Consider the following 22,281-nt stretch of genomic DNA (forward strand, 5'->3'; position numbering starts at 1 on the left):
GGTCCATGGATCTCTGCTGCTGAGGGGTATAAACCTACGAAAGCTCTGCTGAAATTTCTATTAGCTACTCGCTTACAGAAGAAACTGTAGGGGAGTAGATGAACAGCAATGGCCGATGGCAATTTTCAGTGAAACATTTTCGTTAGTTCTTTTTTTTTTAGTTTTTAATACTTTGGTTTTGTGTGGTTTCTCCCTCTCCCTTTTTCTGTTTACCTTTCTCTCTTCTATTTTTTTTCTGTTTACCTTTCTCTCTTCTATCTTTATGATTTTCGCTTCCGTTCATTTCACAATGTAGCAAACCAGCACCAGGCGCTGGTTGACATCATTGTTTAATAAACGCCTACCTCTCTCTCAAAACATATTATGTGCTACTGAGGCGCTTATTGGGGCCAAATGATAAAGAATACTTAAGCCAATTCTATTTTCTTTCCACTTCTCAAATTGTTCAATCGTAGTAAACGGCAGAGTAGGCCACATCGATTTTCTGATTATTTTGAGATAAAAGGCTTAGCAATAATGTTCCATAGACAAAACCAGTATTTTTAGTTTCTTCCTTCTGACTCCGGAGAATTCATTTATTAATACCCTCAATTAATAAATGCGCATGTTTCGAACACCTCATTAGTATACCCAGCGCGATAAGTTAAGAAACCGATCAATGCGGACCCTGCGAACCGCCACCGATCCATCTAACCCACGCGGTAGTTTTCTCGGCTCTTTAAACGCGGCCCATACAGTGGACGCGAGCACTGCGTGAGCATTCAGTTTTGGGCTCGCGACAATCAATGCCTAGGTGGACACTCGGGTAGTGGCTCGCGTCCAACCACTACTGTGATGAGAATAGCCGAACTCTACCAATGCCTGGAGCTCAGCACGCGTTTTCTACTTTGCCGACCCAAGCGCGTGGCTATGAGTAGCGTTAGGGCGGCATAGGATAGGCCCCAGGCCGCGTGGCTGCTTGTTCCGGCTCCGAGTTGAGGGGATAAACGACGCTCAAATTTCTCGAATTTACTTTCCGACTGCCGTTGCTTAGAAAGAAAAAAATAAGGCAAGTTTTTTCTGTTATTAACGTTAGGGAATGGTTCTTAGTAGTATTTAGCGAAAGTAGAAAAAGGTTTCATGGTCCCTTTAAGGCTTATAAAGAACATGTTGTCGCTTTTCGAAATGCACATGTAGAATAAAAACGTGGTGGTGGTAAGGGGGAGACAATGAGATACAGTCGGTTTATTAAAAGAAACAAGAAATTCAGGGTGGGTAAGTCTAGCCAATAAGCTGAAATTGTTTGCTCCGAGAAGAAAAAATAAAATGAAAAAAAAAAAAATAGACGAAAAGCGCATAGAGAGTGAAGAATAAAGAAAAAGGGGAAAAAGGGTATCGAGTTATTAATCACAAAAATACTTCGTTATGTTTGTAACCTTCGGAACTTGCTGTGCTTGTTAAAGTTGATCTTATAGCTCAGTGGTTGGGAGGAAGTTCAGGATTATTCTTTGAAGCAACTCCCTCCGAGCACAGGCGCAAGGTGGGGAAATAATTTCTTTAATATCTCCAACGACGAAGTGATGTCTTTTTAACTCTAATGACAAATCTTTTCTTTCTTTCTCGAGCTTCTGGCAGTCTTCTAGGATATGATTAATATCTTCGGTAACACCGAATCCGTTACAGGTGTCTGTATGACGTTTCTCCCAACGGTGGAGTAATTTTCCTGTACAGTCGCCGGCCATATGAGCTCCCCCGGCCGAACGCCGACCGGATCGGCGAAAATCCCGCACGCGGCGCGTCGAGCGTTGCCGCGTTTTGGGAACCGGGCTTTTGGAACCAAACCATTCCGTTATCAAAGGGGTGGACGCAGAGCGCATAGCTTTTATCGGGATTCCAGCCTTTCAAAGTGTGAATAAAAAAAATAAAAAAGGCCGGTTAGAATTGCCGTTTTCGGGTGTTGGCCCAAACTGTTCGGAGATTATGTTATAACTGCTGATAAACTGGAGCTTGCTTTAGGCGTGGATAAAGCAGCAGTATTCGATCGATGCTTACAAATGTAAAAACCCTATGTTTGATATGATATTAGGCATGACAACAATGATCCCTCGGCAAGCGAGAAGTGGCCGAACAGGAAGCCATCTGCAAAGTCATCGTGTAGAGAATCACCCTTGGCGAAGCAACACGCTACTGAACGCAGAACAATGGAATCTCCTCGATAAAACGCGTTCATGAAAAGTGCCTGAATCTTTATTCTGCTTCGACACAAAAATTTTCTTTTTGTTATCTATAGCATATCCTTATAAATTAAATAAATCATTTCAAAATTGCTTGCCATTCTCTAGTCCATGTTTAAGAAAGATTGTAAGAAAGGGGGGCTCTTGTGCGTAGGATTACTGTTCGGGTAGGAACTATTTAAAATGACAAACCGGTTTTGCAAATAAAAAAAGTACCATATAACACGTCAGATATATTATGCAGTGAAGAATTTCGATAAGCCGTTTGCGTTTACCTACAACTTGAAGCGGGATTGTAATCGGCCATGCTTCAAATTCACATTTCAAAACGCGAATTGCTATCAAACTTCCTACGTCCACCCCTTTGATAAAAAAATGGTTTGGTCCCAACAGCCCGGCTCCCAGAACCCGGCAACGCTCGACGCGCCGCATGCGGGATTTTCGCTGCTCCAGTCGGCGTTCGGCCGGGGGAGCTCATATGGCCGGCGACTGTACGTGCACTTCCTGTACGTAGACGAAAAAGAGGTGTGGCCTTGACTCGTCGAAGATTTTCTATTAGGCACGGGTGGAGAGAAAAGGAGTTAGCTACGGATAAATCACATATGTGGTCAGTTATAATGAAACATTTCATACGGTTGTCTTGGGTCTTGATGCTAACGGGCAGATTGTTTGCGTTGAAAGCAAGTTTGTCTGCCTTTTCATTTCTAGGTAATCCGAGAAGCGCTGGCATCCACTGAAAGGCAGCTGCGAAACCGTCTGCTTCTAGTGATTTCGTAACTGATTTTGCTGCCATGGCTACTTGTGACCTTTGTCGAGGTTTTTGCAGCTGTTGAAGTGCGGCAGGAGAGATTGTTAGTACAAGCACAGCCTTTGGAGTCAGTTTGCTTATCATATAAAGGGCTTCTAGAATTGCATGCATTTCAGCTGTTGTTGATGATACCATCTCTTCTAGTCGACCGCTTCATTCAAGCTGCAAATTTGGTACATAGAAGGCGAAGATACCACTTCTGCAGGCATGGTCGACTAACAAATCTGTTGAGAAAGGAGGCGTTTGATAGCCCTGATTGGTAAAGTCAGAACACGAGTTTCTGCGTACACCTTTTCATTCTTCAGTGATCTTGGTACTTCTGGGCTAGTACGTATGACCTTGTCGATGTATGTGTTCCAGAGCCTGAGTGTAAGTTGGCGATAATCTAATGAAAGGCAATGAGTATCAGTGTTGCGGAGTTGCCACTCCGGAGTTGGAATGATTCCGGAATCATTCCGCATTTTCGCGACCCCGGAATGGAATGGGAATGGAATGGCGGTAACGTTGAAGGGAACGGAATGGGAATGGAATTATGTGCCTTTTGCCCGGAATGGAATGGGAATGGAATGGGGCACAGCTCTTTACAATCTCTTTTTTTTTTTAGTCGGTTGTTCAGAAATAAAATGTGCGGGAAACTGCGAACCCGCGTAAAGCCCTAACAGACTTATACGCAAAAACAAATGCAATACAAAAAACAAGCGTCAAAGCAGGGGGGAGGGGGGGGGGGGGGGAGGGCGGCGGTGGCGCCTTTCACCAGTGAAGTTCAACATGTATCCGAATGCGTCTGCGCCTGTAATACTGTACGGCTCAAGGGTACGTCGACGTCGGTGTAGCGGGCGTGAACGTGACCCGCTGCTCTGGTGATCCGATACCCAGGAAGGAGGCCAGACGTGGCCTCGCTGTGCGGACCCAGACTTTGTACACCTGCGACTCGTCTCGAGCGCGCTGTTTCTCGGAGAGCTCGCACCTGTGCCGGCCACCTCAGGTCGCAATCCGCGAGCTCTCTGTTTGAATGATGCTAGGCGAAACTTGAAGACTGCCATTCATGCGTTGGAACCGGAGAGTCGGCAGGAAGGACCGTCACAACAGGGATGCCACCATATCGATTTTTCAACCGTAACAGAAGATAAGACATGTGCTTCAGGATGCTTCAGGTGGTCCACTTTTCTCGAAAATTCCAAATGGAACTACCTGCATGGTCTGCAACGAGGTCACCTACAACGAGAGTACGTATTGTCTTTTCATACAGCAGCGTGGGTAAAGTTCCACGTTCAAGGCAACACCTACAGATTCAAGAATACTAGTTCATCCCACCGTGGCGTCATGTGATCAGTGCTGACAGGGGATGTCCTTATTGGACAGGGAAGTGGTGATGTTTTGATGGAATTTATTTAGTGGCCGAAGTCTTTTCGCATCACTGGTCAGTCAGACAGGATGCCAGGGAAGGGACCGCGGTCAATCCTTGATGGAACTTTTTTTAAACCCATTGAGGACTCTTCGTCCGGAATCACTACCTTCAAGGCGAAGTGCCAAGCCTGCGGGAAAGTAATTTCGGGACCAGAAAAAAAAAAAAAAAAACAACAAAAAACTTCTACTTCAAACGTAAAGCCTCATCTCAGTTAGCGTCTCAAAGAAATTTGAAAAGTGTATTGCATTATCAGTATTTATATTTCTGCCTGCCTAAAATGTATTCTTATATTTGTATTTCCAAAGACTCTTAGCCTCTTTTTAAAATGTATTTCCGATAGGTATCGCGATACATTTGTACATATATATTTGAGACTTGAGTATGAGTATCTTAGCTGCTATTTTCATCTATCCCAGTATTTGTATTCCCAAACACATTTTTGAATATTTCTGCCCAACCCTGCAACGTAATGCAGCTGTCAAGTGACACTTTTAACGTTTATGAATTAGAGGAATGGAATGGAACGATTCCGCCATTCCAGGAGTGGGAATGGGCCCAGTGTCCCCATTCCGAGGAGTTGAAAGGAATGGAATTATCGAAAACTCTAATTCTCCGGAATGGAATTGGAATGGAATGGGGGTGCCCATTCCGCAACACTGATGAGTATAATATACGGCTGACAATGAGGGCTGAATGATGGCGCTTCATAGAGCTTGGCAAGTTTCCCCACGATTGCCCCGCCACCCTAGTATACGCATTGCATTTTTTGCTGTGAGCATGGATTTTATTATATTAGAGGCTTGCGCATGCCAGTTGAGGCGGGAGTTCAATGTGATTCCCAGGAGTTTGTGCTGGGGTACGCGGCGGAAATAGTAAAATTAATTTTAGTCCTTCTCCAGCCTTTCCCAAGAAAAAGCGTGAACGCGGTTTCCTCCGGTGAGATCTCTAGACCACAATCGTGTAAATCATTGCTTGATCCCGTATTGGCTGCTTGGGCGGCGTTTCGAAGACTATGATTTCGATTTGCCGATACATGAATGCAAAAGGTCATCTGCATACAATGATATATTGATGAGGAGAGTGTACTCGGGGAGAGATGTCGGTAATTTGACCAGAACAATTTTGAAAAGTATTGATGAGATAAAGCTTATCAGTTGGTAAGCATTGAGCACACTCGCGATACGTACTAAGGGACGCACCAAGCCGAACTTGGAGAGTTCGGTTTGTGAGGATGCTTTGTAGAGAAGACTGAATTTTTCCCGTGATAGCGATAGCCGTTATCTTTGCAAGAACAACGGCTATATTAACGTTATCATTGGGTTTTATAACATCGAAATATACTGCTAATGTCTATCTTTGATCTTGACGACTTGGTTCAATTAAACTGAGCAGGTGTACGATGTTCTCTTGAGAAGAAAGCCTACGCCTGTATCCCGCCATCTAGTGTGGTAATAAGTGATTCATTTGAAGCCACCAAGTGAGGCGAGCATGTATCCTTCTTTCTGTCAGCGTCATTACAGGAGGAGTAAATAAATGGATTGGTATGACGATAATGCGTCGCGTGGTCTGCCTTGTTTGTAGACTGGAATGACCCAATCTTCTGATATATCAGCTGTGTCCCATATATAAATACTTGATTCTGGTTTGAAAGTGATAGTTTTTGGCAATAAACCACTTCAGAAAGATGAGTTAGGATGCTCTCAACTCACTTTAAACGTATAAGAGCACTTTTACTCGCGGTGTCTAAACGATGCAAGAAAAACGAAATTTAATTATGATGATGGCGAATCTCAGCAATTGGTTGCTGTGTGTGGACGCGAAGGCCTGTGTTGCTGGTGTTGCGACGTCAAGTTGCAGGGAAAGATTGCCCCGTCTGAATAGGGCCTTAGTGGCATAAGTTTCACCGCATCGCTTGCAGGTTGTGATGCCTCTGCAGTATTTCGCCACGTGGCCCAAAGCTTGGCGGTTGAGACACCTTGGCGCTTCGAAATGGTCGGTCACCCTATGTCGGGTGGAGCCATGGTTGACTTTGGTAGATCCATTTTGTGTTAGGGCGAAATATGATTATGACTCGATCTGTCGGTCGAACGGCTTCTTCTAGTTTGCCGTTGCGCTGGTATAGGCGACGTGTTACAATGGCTCCAACTGGTTCGAGGAAGTCAGTCAACTGTGAGTTTGAGTACCAATTAAGCATGCCTTTGATCAGTCCGATAGTTTGCATATACACTTTTGGGGTTTTGGCAAGAACAGGGATCTTTACCTGGGACCTTCAGCAGTCAGTTAACCGTCGCCGGCTTTGCCACGTCGACCATTAGTCCTCCGGTGACTGTAAACGATGTCGCACGAAGGGTGCGCATGCAGCTGCCTTGACTTTTTCACTTAGCCTGGGCGGGTTTAGCTGTTGAAATCGGCTTCCCCCTTCCGGTTGGAGCCAATAGCACGGGCATACTCGTTGTTCTTTTACGGCGATGTTCGACTAAGATGAATCCCTCGTCGTCTCTTTGCCTGGGACTCCTCCATAGTTGCTGAGATGTCGTTTGGCTGGTGTAGACTCTGGTGACGTAGGGTCGTCGGTGGTGTCGATTTTTTGTTTAATGGGAGCGAGAGGCCGCTGTTTTGGTAAGTTAGTTTGGTAATCGTGGTCTTTCCCAGTTGCGTCTTAATTCGGTCAGAACAAGTACTTTGACAGAGGCCGTTGGGTCAGCCTCCACCGAAACCATAGCTGGCCTGCAACCAGGTAGCCCCGGAGCACGAGGCTTTCCAAGAAGCTGCCTCTACTTGCGGGAACATGACCTTAGGAGTGGGAAAACCGTTAATGCTGTGGGAAACATAAAAAAAAATCAAGGAGTGGTTGAGAGAACCAAACGAGTTGTGGGGCACTTGGCGGTAAGGGCACAAAGAAAGAACACACCCATTTGGTCAGGAGAGAAGAAGACAGCACTCAAGTGCACGTGCCTTTCCTTGTCCCAACTTAAGTTTTTTTTTTAGATATTACGTTCTTGCGCATTATAGTTTGCCTTCATTTATGGGCAAGCGTTGAAAGTTCGAAACCCGGAAACACTGTTTGGTGCGCACAGAAAAGGAATGTGAGAAGATAAAAGTTCTTTACACAGTGATAAACGAATACGTGGCACAATCTCAAGACAGGAACGTCGCGTACTTCGCAGTGTCTCTGTCACAATCTCGCGTTCGCCTTTTAATTGGCAGATCGGGTAGCCGATAGTCAAAGAAGCGAAGTTTACCTTTCTACGAAATATTCTTTCGCGCAAGTCACAACCATATTTTCTCCTCACCGTTTGACAAGATCGGATCGGATACCGCAGCAACTCCCCCGGCAAAAATGACGCTGTACATGGCGATCATGTTTTCCAGGGAATTGTCCAAATGCACCAGGACCTTCTCGCCTTTCTTAACTCCATGTCTCTGGAACCCAGCGGCATATCGCTGACACATCTTGAGGAGCTCTGCAAAAGTGATGTCTTCGTCGTCCCAAACCTGCAATATGTTTTCAATTTGGACTCCATCCGCGGCACCCTTGTAAAGCAATACCGTCTAGAACACAAGACATGCGCATGACGTCATGGTGAATCCTGAACTCCATGGGGCGAATATGCTGCGTCCCGTGACGTCCCATGACTCCATGGCATCGCGTGACACTGTGAACTTGATTTTAAAGTCAGATTTGGTGGGGAACTCGTTGCCATATGATATTGCCGCGCGCGCAGCTGGCCAAGTAGGCAGCGCGCGCGTGGCCTAACGGTTATCACGCTTGCCTCCCACGCAGAAGGCCAGGGTTCGATTCCTGGCCGCGACTACACATTTTTGTTGACAGTGTAATTTGATGTTCTAGTGAATTCGAGAACCGTCTTGCTGATTCGAGGTTAGAATGTTCTACACACCGAACCTTCTACGCCGAACGATCCAGAAACCCACGAGGGTACATAAGGGATTCCGCAAGGCGAGCGGAGTCAGTCTCGCCCCAGCGCTCGATTCTGCGGTTTCGCCGATTTCGACGCCCGCGACGCTTTGTTATTATCTTTTGTACTCTTTTATTTTTGGCACAAGTTCGCCACATTAAACGTTTATTTCTTCCTGTGCATCTATTGTTTTTTTGGTCACCCCCCGTGACATATTGGTGGAGGTGCGGGGTAACGCATGCCCGTGCAGCGTTCCCCTCCGAGGGTTCGCAGTGCAAGTCCGACGCCAAGCCCACGAAGAACCGACGAAGGCACTACCGAGATCCGGTTCAGTCGTCGCACCCAAGGCCTACACCCGGAATTCGGACTTCTGCCGCCCAGGACCAAGCAGCCAACGAAGCCGACGATGGCCGACCAGTCGCCAACCCCCGCCGCTCCTGCCGTCGTCTACCTGCCCGCCGCTCCCCGTACGCCGACTCCCTTCCACGGCGAGATCCATGAGGATGTCGAAGACTGGATCAAGCACTACGAGCGTGTGGCGCGGCACAACGGATGGACTGCGGAGCAGTGCCTCCAGAACCTCTACTTTTCGCTGGAGGGTACTGCGAGGCATTGGTTCGAGAATCACGAGGCTTCGCTTACGTCGTGGGACATCTGTGCGGCCGAGTTGCAGCGGACGTTCGCCACCCTACACCGACGGGAGAAGGCAGAAGATCTCCTCAGAATTCGAACGCAGGGCCCCGACGAAAGCATCACAAGCTTCGTAGAAGATGTCCTCCGCCTGAGCGCCCGTGCCGACCCACGAGCCACAGACGACAAGAAGCTGCGGGTCCTCATGCGCGGGGTGAGAGACGACATCTTTGGAGGCCTCGTGCGCAACCCGCCGGGCACCGTCGAAGCCTTCGTCACCGAGGCGACAAACATCGAGCGCGCCCTCCAAGCGCGCGCTTCCCACTACCAGCGACATCCAAGTGTCGCTGCAACCGCGCTGCTTGGCGGCGAGCACGCTCCTGGTACGGATATCCGCGAAATTATCCGGGAGGTCGTCCGGGAGGAACTCCGCCAGTTGCTGTTAGCCGCAAGTCGTCCAGCGACACTTTCCATTGCCGAGGCTGTGCGCGAGGAAGTACAACGGGCGCTCCAACCAGAGGTTCCCGTCACCACGGTGGCACCGCAGGAACCAACGTTGAGCTACGCTGCCATAGCCCGACGACCGCCGCAAGCTCCCCGCCAAGCCGCGGCGCCACCCCGAAGAGACGCCCCAACGCCGCAGTATCCCCGACGACAGGAAGATCAGGCGCACGTTCACCCAGACCGACCTGCGCCGAGGAAGACAGACGTCTGGAGGACGGCCGACCGACGCCCGCTGTGTTACCACTGCGGGGAAGCTGACCATGTGTACCGCCGATGCCCATACCGACGACTCGGGCTGCGCGGATTCCACCCAAGCGACCCGCGTCCCAGGTATGGTGAACGCCCTCGGGAGATCGACGAGTACTTGCGACGACCCCAGTCCCCCGAGCCTGCGTCCCGCCGAGAGTTCCGATCGCCTTCACCACGACGTCCAGCTTCGCCGATGCACCGACCCCGACGTGAAAGCCTGTCGCCCCTCGCTCCACGCCGGGGAAACTAGGCGCGGCAACCCCTGGAGGTGGAGTTGCCGAAGACGACCGACGCCAAGATCCTCCACGAACGTCGGAGGGCCCCCACTCGAACGCTACCGGAGACCGAAACGACGCTCCTGAAACGGTGTCCAACAACCTAAACGTCATCATCGACGGCCACGACGCATCGGCACTCGTGGACACCGGAGCAGACTACTCAGTTTTGAGTGGGAGGCTCTCCCGCCGCCTTCGAAAAGTCACGACGCCGTGGGATGGACCTCAAATACGAACCGCCGGTGGGCACCTCATCACACCAGTCGGGCGATGCACCGCTCGCGTCGAGATCCACGGTGAGACGTGCCCTGTAAAGTTCGTCGTTCTGCAAGACTGTTCGAGGGACGTTATCCTCGGAATGGACTTCCTCTGCGAGTATGGCGCCGTCATCGACCTCGGAGCAAACCGGTTGACGCTGCGAAAGCCTGTTTCACCACCGGAGGAACCCAAAGCGACGTCATCTGCGGTCCGAGTCCTCGCCAGCCACGTGAACTTACCGCCGCGGTCGAGTGTTTTCGTACCCGTCGGGATCACCGAAGATTTCTGCGGCGAAGTTCTGCTCGAAGGAAGCCTCCAGTTGCTTCTGGGAAGAGGAATAGGCGTCGCAAGAGGAGTTGCTGAACTTCAGGATGGCCACACTGTGGTCCTCGTCACGAACTTCCGAAATGAAGCGCAACACCTCACAAAAGGTGCAGCCGTGGGCCAGGTCGAGGAACTCCAAAACTCCGCCGCTGTCGCCGCCATTACTGACGAATTCTCGCCACCTCAGCAAAACAGTGCGTCGCCAGCGCAGCTCGACATTGACCCTAAACTCCCGGGCCCGAAACGACGACAGTTGATTAACCTTCTCGCCGAATACCGCGACTGCTTTGCCACGTCGTTGAAGGTGCGCCAAACCACCGTTGCGAAGCACCGCATCGTTACCGAGGACGACGCGCGCCCTGTGCATCGATCGCCATACAGAGTCTCCGTTAAAGAAAGGCAGGCGATCCAGGAGCAAGTTCAAGAAATGCTGAGCGACGACATAATTCAACCTTCAAGCAGTCCTTGGGCCTCTCCAGTCGTACTGGTTAAGAAGAAAGACGGGACGCTTAGTTTCTGTGTAGACTACCGGCAGCTGAACACGGTGACGAAGAAAGACGTCTACCCACTCCCCCGCATCGACGACACTCTAGACCGGCTGCGCCACTCTCGATATTTCTCATCGATGGACCTGAAGAGCGGCTACTGGCAGATCGAAGTCGACGAAAGGGACCGAGAAAAGACAGCCTTCGTCACGCCGGATGGACTGTACGAGTTCAAAGTGATGCCCTTCGGACTGTGCACGGTGCCAGCAACTTTCCAACGTGTCATGGACACCGTACTGGCAGGACTGAAGTGGCAGAGCTGTCTCGTCTACCTCGACGACGTCGTCGTGTTTTCCAGCGACTTCGACGAGCACTTGCGACGACTCCGAGCAGTTCTCCAAGCCGTACGGACCGCCGGACTCACCCTGAAGCCGTCAAAGTGTCGGTTCGCTTATGACGAACTGAAGTTCCTCGGCCACGTGGTTAGTAACGAAGGTGTCCGCCCAGACCCCGAGAAGACTCGTGCCGTCGCAGCATTTCCAGCGCCAAGAGACAAGAAGGCCGTCCGAAGGTTCCTTGGGCTATGTGCCTACTATCGGCGCTTCGTTCGAGATTTCGCAAGAATTTCCGCACCGCTCACACACCTCACGAAGGACGCCGAGAAGTTCGAATGGGCCGATGAACAGCAGCAGGCATTTGACGAGCTGAAGCGACGACTGCAGACTCCTCCTGTTCTTGGACATTTCGACCAGGATGCGGAAACCGAGATTCACACGGACGCAAGTAACGCAGGGCTTGGCGCGGTTTTGGTTCAAGTACAAGAAGGCACCGAGCGAGTCATCGCCTACGCAAGTCGGACATTGACCAAGGCGAAGAGAAATTACTCCACGACTGAGAAAGAATGCCTTGCGGTCGTCTGGGCAATCACGAAGTTTCGTCCGTACTTATACGGGAGCCCGTTCCGGGTAGTCACGGACCACCACTCGCTCTGCTGGCTTGCGAACCTCAAGGACCCGTCAGGACGCCTCGCGCGGTGGAGTCTCCGACTACAAGAGTTCAACATGACCGTCGTCTACAAGTCAGGCCGCAAGCACAGCGACGCCGACTGCCTGTCCAGAGCTCCCGTCGCAACACCTTCCGGCAGGAGCGACGACGATGACGACGAGTGTTTTCTGGGCGCAGTGAACATCGAAGACATGGCCCGGCGTCAACGAGACGATCCTGAGCTGCGCGCACTAATAGAGCACCTGGAAGGGCGCGGGAGTGCCATGCCACGTGTTTTTTCACGAGCGCTGCCGACCTTCGCCATTAGACAAGGTGTACTCTACAAAGAGAACTTCGGGAACAACAACTCTAAATGGCTGCTGGTAATCCCGACCGACCTCCGGGAGGAGATCTTTCAAGGCTGCCACGACGACCCGACGTCCGGACACCTTGGTTACAGCCGGACCCTGGCACGTATTCGTGAAAAGTATTACTGGCCCAAGCTTCCCAAAACCGTCCACATGTACACGCGATCATGTCATGAATGCCAGCGACGAAAGAAACCTCCGACGAGGCCGGCCGGACTCTTGCAGTCAATTCCTCCGCCAACAGCACCCTTCCAGCAGATCGGAATGGATCTACTTGGCCCTTTTCCGCCGTCGACGTCGGGAAATCGCTGGATCATCGTCGCCACAGATTATCTCACGCGGTATGCCGAAACGAAAGCCCTTCCTTCCGGAACTGCCGTGGAAGTTGCCAAGTTTTTCATTGAATCCATCGTCCTCCGGCACGGCGCTCCCGAAGTCCTGATCTCAGACCGTGGATCATCATTCATGGCCCAGCTGACGCAAGAAGTCCTTCGTCTCAGCCACACCAGCCATCGCCGCACCACGGCGTACCACCCGCAGACCAACGGGCTAACGGAGAGACTCAACAAGACCATCGCCGACATGATCTCCATGTACGTCGACGTGGAGCACAAGACATGGGACGAGGTGCTGCCGTACGTCACATTTGCCTATAACACGGCCGTACAAGAGACTACCGGAGTGACACCCTTTCAACTGGTGCATGGGCGCAAGGTAACGACAATGCTGGACGCTATGTTACCCCACGAACCGGCAGTCGACGCAAGCGTTCGACTGCCGGCAGTCGACGCAAGCGACTTGACATTCCGCTTTACATTAAAGAGTTTAAGACCACTTGAGGGATTAGGTGCAGTCGATCGACGTGCGGATAGTCATGTTGGAACGCTGGTCTGAACGGTAAGCTCCTATCGTACAGTGGCCAATGTGACTGTCGGTCATCGAGAGCGATTACGCTCTGGGGAAAAGACTGAACAGTACGAAATTATGACGGAAAGTACGTTTATCTACAGTGGAATTTTAGCATTAAAAACAGGTAAAATCGAAAAAAAAGCTATCCTTTATTTTGCTGTTTAAATATACTACGGTTCGTGGAGAAACTGCCCTCCAAGTGGCGCGCTGGGATGAGCGCAAGTCGCGGCTTTGACTGCATTCAAGTTGATCGAAAAGCGATTTCTCTGCCCGTGAAGCATCACTTCCAGCTAAGTGAATATCCGCTCTCTTCAGAGATTAATTCAAGACGGCAATTGCAGCCGTGCGCGAACAGCGCAAATAAAAAAAAAAACAAAAAAAAAAAAAACAGTGCAATAGAAATGCTGGCTACGAAGTGCCGTGCGGGGAAACAAACTCATGGCTTGGAACCGCATGGGAGCGGCTCGATTTATTGGTTTTCAAATAATTACGACGTGATCGAGCGTTTTTTTTTTAATAAGGGATTTATTCCCTGAGCCATTAAAAATACTCTCAGATGTATGACATTGCTGGAAAAAAATCAACATGCTGGGAATATTTTTTATTGCTTAGGGGGTCACCGAGAAAGTCCGTACGTTCAAAACGACCAGTATTAAAGACGGCAACGCAGGGCTCGGGAGTAGTGGTCGGGTTACTGTGTTGTTGTATTGATGTTTGTATGTGCGATGCATGTGTATGTGCTCAATGTATGTTCAGCTGAACATCTACATGTGTATAATAGAGGTTCCCGCAGCGCAATGGTGGCGTGAGAAAATAAAAATATTTTTTTGTAGCCCATGAATTGGGCGGTACCTAGCGCCACCTAGCCTAGCTACTTGCGATTACTCTTCTTGACCCTGCCATCTGGTGGCAAGCGATTTAACCCCCTTTTATGCTACGCTGCTACGCCATAATTTCGTTTTACCGTGCTGAGATGAGCCAAGAGGCTGCTTCGGATTTGCTTTTTTTTTTTTAGAGCGGCTTTTGGTTTTGCGGGCGGATGATTTACCACTCCTCCGTCATGTGCGGTTGACGCAACGGTTGACGAAGGAATTGTGACTCGAGGAATAGCAATGGTAAGACATAAAGTGCGCGAACTGGGTGCCGGTTGTCTCCGTTTAACATCGCAGTGCTGACGATGAGAAGACTGAGTGACTGCATGCTTTCGAAACGCAAGTTTCTTTACCTGCAGGAGTAAAGCTCGATTTGCTCGATTCTGGATGAGCTCGATTTGCTCGATTCGTGGCCGCCATAATGAGATGCAGGCGACGGAGGAACTTTTGCTCCCCTACTTTAGGGACGAAAGTTTCTCCCTTTCTGAAGGAACATATGTGTCAAGAACGTTCCTCCCTTTAGGGAGGACTATACGGACCCTTTTTTCTAAGAGTGTGGGATAGGAGGTTCTGTTCAGAAAAGCATTAAAAACACTTCCCCCAGTTTTACGCACGAGGTGTTCGGGGGCGTTACGATTATGCGGGCATCGAACCCTTGGAGAGTATCGGTGGAGTTCGATTCCAGAGAGTTGGCTATCGTGCTCCAGCGCAAAACTGCTCTTCGTTGCTGCGTCTCCACAGAAAAGAGCGAGTAGAAAGCAATCTATGCCAGGAAAAAAAGTTGCCATCCCCGTTTTAGTCGGGTAAAGGAGCGGCGTCAATTTTGATATTCGCCTCAGGGACGACAGCGGCGCAATGGTGCCTAAATGAACGGCAGTGGCAGGGCGAAAGCTCTATAGTAATTAAACCAATAACTGCATTTTGCAAGATTTCTTGTCGGCGCATACTTCCAGCTTACTATGCCTATAAACTAAAGAAATATTCTTTCTGCTTGTTTTGTTGCTAAGACATTACACCCCAAAAGAGTGGAAGCGAGCATGCAATTAGGTACACACGCACTCAAAATAAAAATAAAAAATAAAACGACGAGCCTTTTTTTTTTTTTTAACGTGTTTGTTTTATGGTAGCAAAAACTGGAGGCGCCTCTGGAAAGGCTCGGTAAAGCTTCGGGGAGCGCGACATGGGGGCACCCGGGACACCAGTCACCTCAAGCTCTAAAAAATGCGTAAGAAAAAGTTTTTGTTTTGTTTTTTTAATACAACAAGCTTTCTGTTCCTTTTTGTACGTATATGTCCAACGTTGTGAACACGCGACGCGTGCGAACACGCGCAGTTGGTTTGCGGTGCACGAGTTTGGCAGCTGGCCAACTGACCCAACTCTCCCGGCTTCCACTGCTTTATGCGGAGAGCAAGTCGTCTGCTTCTTGCGCAGGGGCAACGTTATTAGATTCAGTCAGTTGTGGAACTGCTCATGGATGCAGCAGTACCGCCCCCCCCCCCCCCCTCACTCACCAGGACTCGCCTCCCGTCGTTCGACGCGCCTGACGGCTGCTTTGATAACTGCAGTCTATACTATGGAATACGTACGTTTCGAAGCACAGCGTCTAGATGGCACTCCACCGTACTTTATGGAGCACAAAGTTCGTAAATGAAAATCTCGATGGCGCTTCGAACGACGGGAGCCGGACTGAAGTGAGTGAGCGGGGTAGCCGCTTTTGCGGGAGTTCCACAACTGAGGTAATCTAGTAACGTTGCGCAGGGGTTGCGGTGACGTCAGAATGACGCCGAATTCTGATTGGCTTTGATTGAAAGGATAGTGGGTAGACCTCAATGCTAGACGCTTTAAGGTCTATCTGTTTCTTTTTTTTTTTTTTAATCAGCCAATAAGAGCTCGGCATTCTGACATTATCGCAACCCTTGTGGAAGAAGCAGACGAACTTGCGCTCCGCATGGTGCCTGAAGCGCGTTTCCGACTCTTGTGTTTAGCGTCCTATGCTGCCCATACTTCAAAAGTAGTCCCGAAGTGGCAACAAGTGACGCCACAAAAGCCGGCCTGTAACGCTGTTGGATGTCGCGATCCTGGCGGTTGGTCGTAGAAATGCTGGCGAAAAGCACGAACGGTCGCGAGTGTCGCTGTCATCACAGCGTTTCAACTTCTGGCTGTACGGTGTCAGTGGAGTGTCACATTAGAGAGAGACCTGAAGCAGAACTGGTGTTTGCCACATCACCCACCGCTCCTGGGACACCGCCAGGATCGCGGTCGGCGACAGCATGGCACTTGTATGACGTCATTAGGCGGAAATGAAGACACCAGTGTTTTTTGTGACCCGGTAAACAATGCAATCGTTGATGTGTTCCAGGCACCCCTGCCACACGGCAAAATTTGATTTCAATTCCATCGACTGACATTATAGGTTTGTTCGATTTGTCCAAAAAGTTCTGAACAAGTTCTTTCCGAGTTCAGAGGGGTGCGGGACCCGTGCACATGGAGTTATAATGTAGTTAGAGGTTCAGCTGGTGTTAGTGTCTATGCGACTTCCGGTGTGCCAACTTGAACCAGACAGCAACCAATCTACTTTTGCTGTGCTCTTTTGCATTCCTATGGGGAAACGCGCATGCGTGTTATCTCTTCGCCGGAAAATACCATGGATCGCTTTTCTTATTTGGGTCCTATATCGAATAGTATGTACCTTTGTTAACATTGTATAAATGTAATTGCTTTAGTTACACCTTTTTTCTTCATCAATGAACGATGTTTACCTTCTCTATATTTCAAGCCCAAACCTTTGTTCCATAGCAGGTATAGAAAAACGACTGACGATTCTAAGCCAAATAGCAATCGAAGGTGATGCAGAGTGTGTTCAAGGCTCGCCAGAATTCCGGTCGCGCTTATATAGACGCTTTGCAACAGCTGTGCATGGGTGCCGCCATAGCTGACCTTCAGTTTTTGTTCCCCCTTATTACGTTTACTTCACTTCATTATTACCGTAGCAGGCCAGGTTATTGACATCTTATATTTTATTCTGTCTTGCTCCGCAGCATTGGCCTTTGTGGAGGCTCGTCCACACCAATCTCAGTGGCTCGGTATCTCGGTAAAACAAGAGAATGTCAGCAATGGCGGCTGTATTCTGGCGCATGTGTAAAGCGCATATAGTGCTGATAGACACGTCTTTTCACGGTATAAAAATGACCCCGTCGTTCATCTTTACGAGCGGTTAAAACATTCAAAACGCAAAGAATAAAGTATCTGGGCTATGATTTTTTTTATGATTATTATTTTCTGTGCTAGGCAGCTTTTATTGGGCAACTGTTCTTTGGCTTCTCACTATTTTCAGACACTCACTACAGGGAGCCACGCCTGCGCGACCAGGTCGTAAGACGCTTTTAAAATATCATATTTAAGCTAATTTCTACCCCACTTAGGATCCCGCTTCCGCGTCCCCCGTGGGTACATTAGTTTGAGAGAAACTATAACCCCCGACTCGGCGTTATTGTCCAACATTGCAGACATTTGAGCAGGATGCAGAAGCAGGCGACGAAAGCCGATGGCATCTGCTTTCGTCGTCTGCTTCTTCACGGACGCTGAACTGACTTCGGAGCCGGTGCAAGGTTTTGAGGAACTGGGTCTCAACTCGTTCAGAACTGGAGCTCTAATCTGGACACTTGGCGAAAAAGTCGGCGAGAAATCCGGTGGCTCTGATTGGCCGGCGCCAAGGTCAAGTGCGGCGTTGGCCAATCACAGCCGCCAGATTTCGCGCCGACTTTTGCGCCAAGTGTCCAGATTAGGGCCCCTGATATGAATCGAACGCGCCAGTGCAGCAACCGTGAAAACTTCCGGTTGAATCAAATGCTCCAGGTTGAAATAGTTCAGCCAGTTCTGGCGACTCGAACGAACCTACTATCTGATCGGTCAAATAGCGCGTGCCACTCTTACTATACTTCGTTTCAGCTTAGGTCCGAGCGCGGCCTATGTTATGAGTCGAAGGGCCAATCATACAACGCAAAAAGCGCAGCGTCATGGCGTGCTCTCTGCGCTTTATAGAACTAGCCGGCAGTGGAGCACGCACAGAGAAACGGCGAATACCGGCTGGTCCTATCAATTGCAGAAAGCGCGCCATGACGTTGTGCCTCTTTCGCTGTTTGATTGGCCCTTCGGCTCATAACATCGGCCGCGCTCGGACCGAAGCTGAAACGAAGTATATACTGACGCATCGCCAAGGACGCTGCATGCCCGACCCTTTCACCGTGCTGCAGGGGCATACATGACCTTAACGTGACGTCACTTCCCCGTACTGGTTGTCACTCGGGACCAAACCTATTCGTTCTTGCCGATAAAAACAAACTAGATTTTGCGAAATGCATATTCAGACGGTTCCAGAAGGTGGCCTTACCTCATTAGTAAGGCCACCACTATGTACGCTGAGGGACGTCACACCACGTGTGCCTCAGGTTGAGACTGAGAGTCGTAGCGCCGGAGAAGTTACGGAATTTGCTGCGAGAAGAGATCCACGAAGGGCAGCCAGGTACTGTACGTGCCATGGAACACGCCAAGAGTTACTTCTGGTCGCCGTCGGTGGACAGTGATGTTGAACTCCACGTGAAAGCATGTGAACAGTGTCAAGTGAAGCGTAACCTGCCAACTCGGGCAGCGTTGTATCCTTGGGCTTGGCCTACGAAGCCGTGGCAGCGTGTCCACATTGACTACGCTGGACCTTTTGGAGGAAAAATGATTTTGGTAGTCGTGGACGCTCACTCCAAGTGGCCCGAGGTTTTCGTAATGCAGTCGGCAACATCGTTCAGCACGATTGAAAAGCTGCAAGAACTGTTTTCACGCTTTGGAAGTCCGGATACATTGGCTTCAGATAATGGTACCCAGTTCACGTCGCAAGAGTTTAAAGGTTTTCTGAAGGGTAGTGGAGCGCGCCACGTTCTGACGGCACCGTATCACCCAAGAAGTAACTGGTTAGCAGAAAGGTTCGTGCAGACACTCAAGGCAGCGTTGCGCGAGGGAATGGCCTCCAAGTCCATGCAACAAACTTTGAACTAGTTTCTAGTATATTACTACAATGTACCACATTTAACAACTGGAGAGCCAACAGCTGTTTTGCTGTTGGGGAGATGTCTCAGTACAAGGTCGTCAGACGCTGTCAAGCCGTCCGTGGAAGGAAACGGAGCCAGACATCTGTTCCGGGCGGGGGAGTTGCAGGTTAAACAAGGTTCCGAGCGCGAGAGCTCCAGGCTGGCGAACAAGTTCGAGTGTTGAATTGCTGACCATGGAAAAAGTGGTTGAAGGACACCACTCTATCGAGGAGTAGACCCGTCTCTTACAAGCTGCAGGTAGAGCACGACTATGGCACTGTCATTTGGCGTCGTGGCCAAGAACATATCCGGCCCGACGCTGAACAAGGCGAAGACACCATTTTCTGTACAGGAAGGCAGAGTTGATGTTTTACCTCCGGCCTTCGGAACTGCCAAACCCGTTTCAACCAGCAATAATATCAAGCATACAGGCTTCTGGCAACACAGAAGGGCAAGCAGCTTGGCACCACTACGTCGGTACCTACCAACAGTGCACCGTCCTCCCGCGCGCTATTCGCCGCAAGTGTGAACTGGAACTTTGGGCGGATATCACATTTGTGTGGGGAAAATGTGGTGTTTGTCTCAAGTACCTGAAGTAATTGTTCAGTCTGTACAGCCTTCGTGACTCGCTAATCCGCAACCGCAATAACAGGTTGGTTTTATCTTGTAAAAATTACAAAGCGTATCTCCCTTTCTGCGGAAAATAAGGCCAAAAAACTTGCCAGGGTCAACGGCTGACGGCGACACAGACGACAGAGTTGAGTGATGGGTCACGTTTGGCGCACGTATTGATAGATGGCGCTACCCCCTTATTGAGACTGCTCGCGACCGACCGTGGTCTATAAAATGAACATAATATTTTTTCTAGGGTACCTTTGGTTTAAAATTAAAAGCGGGCAACGATAGAAAAGCTTAAAGTAACAAAAATAAAATAAAATGCCGTTGCATAACGACGGCACCAAAGGCGCTCTTGCTGCCGACGGATTTCGTGTACGTTTCGTCCGCTTTCTTTCACTGGTCAGCTACACCTTTGCACGCTGCTCCTATACTCTGTTTCACCTTATGATGTACCGCAGGAAAGGGTACAAGCGCGAGCTCCTCGCTCTAGGGCATATCTCGGCGGCACAAGCTCTCGTGCGTTAAGAGCAGCTCCCAACGCTATGAGCTCGTGCTTCTAGCCTTCTCTGTGGTACAACATAAGGTGAAACGGAGTATTAGCGCCGAGATGTTTCGATGGCGCCCTCTTATGGTTTCCCTCCATGACATCACGATTTGGATTTGCCTTGCCGTGACGTCACCAGTTGTTATTCTGGCAACTTACAATCGAAGGCGACGACGAGTTCGATGGTGTGTTTAAAAAGCACAGTAGAAGCTAGGAGCCATTGCAATCCGAAACTAACACCGTCAAAGTTGACAATCTGACAGTGCTCATATGCCCATGGTTTGGCCAATCGTGGAAAGCCGACCACAGCGACGCTTTTGGCCGCGCACATCGCTAATAGCTGACGGCATCTATCAATACGTGCGCCAAACAGCCAAACGCACCCCGCCACTCGATTCGATCATATGCATCACCGTCTGCCGTTTACCCTGGCTAGTTCTTTGGCCCTGTTTTTTATACATAAAGAAAGCTACGCTTTGTAATTTTCCATGGTAATACGGACATGTGAAATACACCTCTGACAAAAAGTTTAGATTGCTACGTGCTGGCAGACTTCTGCCCGTTAATTGGAAAATGTAATAGATTACAAATACAGTTACGAATTACGGAGCCTCAAATGTAATGAATTACCGTCACAAATTACGTTGGCTGAAAATAACGGATTACTCGTTGCGTTACAAATTACTTTCACGTTACTTTTCTGCACTTGTCAAGAAAACCATAAAAATAATTTTGATGTTTTAAAAAAAATATTTTTGCAGCGTTGATTTCCATTTTCGCACACGCTCGCATTATGGTAGGCATTGTAAAAATAAGATATTGTACTTAAGGGAAATAATGTAGGCGCACTCTGTTAACTGGAAATGATACCTGCAATTCCGCAAAGAAAGCTAGCGGCGATCATGTTCAGTAGCATCATCTACCTCCGCTAAGAGATCAAAAGACAACGCCTACTCGGCATTGACTTTTTGATCTTTGTTTTTTCGCATATTTGTATATGCCTTGCACGCTATTCCAGCGGTTCAAGTGACCGGTCATAAAAAAATCGTGTTTTCTTCTCGGTTATTCTTTTGTTGAACTTGCTCTCTCTATATGCTGCTGGATCGACTGCTCATATCGCTCTAGTTTCTGTATTATGTTCATATTTTAAGAAAAGTGAACGAGTAACTAAAGTAATCCGTTACTAATATTTGTGACGAAATTGCATTACAAATTACGGTCGCAGAAGAATTAACGTAACAATTACAAAATTACTTGAAAAAGAACGGATTACAAATAATCAGTTACTTGTAATGGATTACTTCCCAATTCTGCGTGGAGGCGTTTATTGTTACGGTTCATTTTAGATCGTGCCTGGGTATTTCAGACACCCTATATATACAAAGGCACCGTTACAGTGAGCATATGTTGTCAGGCTTACCAGAGCAGTTCGGCAGCCATATTGCTCGAGGGACTGTTTCACCACCTGGTAAAGCGTCATTTCCGGCACAGGTTCCGATGGGTATGGGGAATAGACGATGCCATTTTCGATACGGGCCTTGAGTGTCATTCTTTCTTCACGCGTTTTATTAGATTACCTAGAAAAAAGAAGAAGAAAAAATGTGGTCGGTGCATAAGTTTACTATGCCGCATAAATATCTGTTGAACTACGGCCAAGCAGAAGAAATGTTCGCGGAGTCCTGCCGCGTGACGATTTCGGGTGCTGCGCAAGAAGTGATTGTGCGAGACTCGAAGTCCGGTAAAAGCAGATCTGCAGCCCCCCCCCCCCCCCCCCCCCCCCCCCCCCCCTTCCCCCACTCCACCCCCGGCCGCCATGTCCGAGTCGCATATGTAGAAT

General features: G+C 49.2%; 1 protein-coding gene across 1 annotated transcript in view; it reads right to left on the reverse strand.

The window, feature by feature from the left end:
• The window catches only part of LOC115329101 (4-coumarate--CoA ligase 1), a 60,124-nt gene extending 38,131 nt beyond the window's left edge, over positions 1 to 21,993 (reverse strand). The window contains exons 1-2 of the mRNA XM_042292027.1: positions 21,865 to 21,993; positions 7,723 to 7,924 (exon numbers count right to left, since the gene is read on the reverse strand). Coding sequence (XP_042147961.1) covers positions 7,723 to 7,924; positions 21,865 to 21,993 — 331 coding nt within the window. The remainder of the gene's footprint in view (positions 1 to 7,722; positions 7,925 to 21,864) is intronic.
• Between the last annotated feature and the right edge of the window lie 288 nt (positions 21,994 to 22,281).

This window comes from Ixodes scapularis, unplaced genomic scaffold (assembly GCF_016920785.2).
Source record: "Ixodes scapularis isolate PalLabHiFi unplaced genomic scaffold, ASM1692078v2 PGA_scaffold2__306_contigs__length_199485367, whole genome shotgun sequence".
In the NCBI taxonomy this organism is placed as follows: Eukaryota; Metazoa; Arthropoda; class Arachnida; order Ixodida; family Ixodidae; genus Ixodes; species Ixodes scapularis.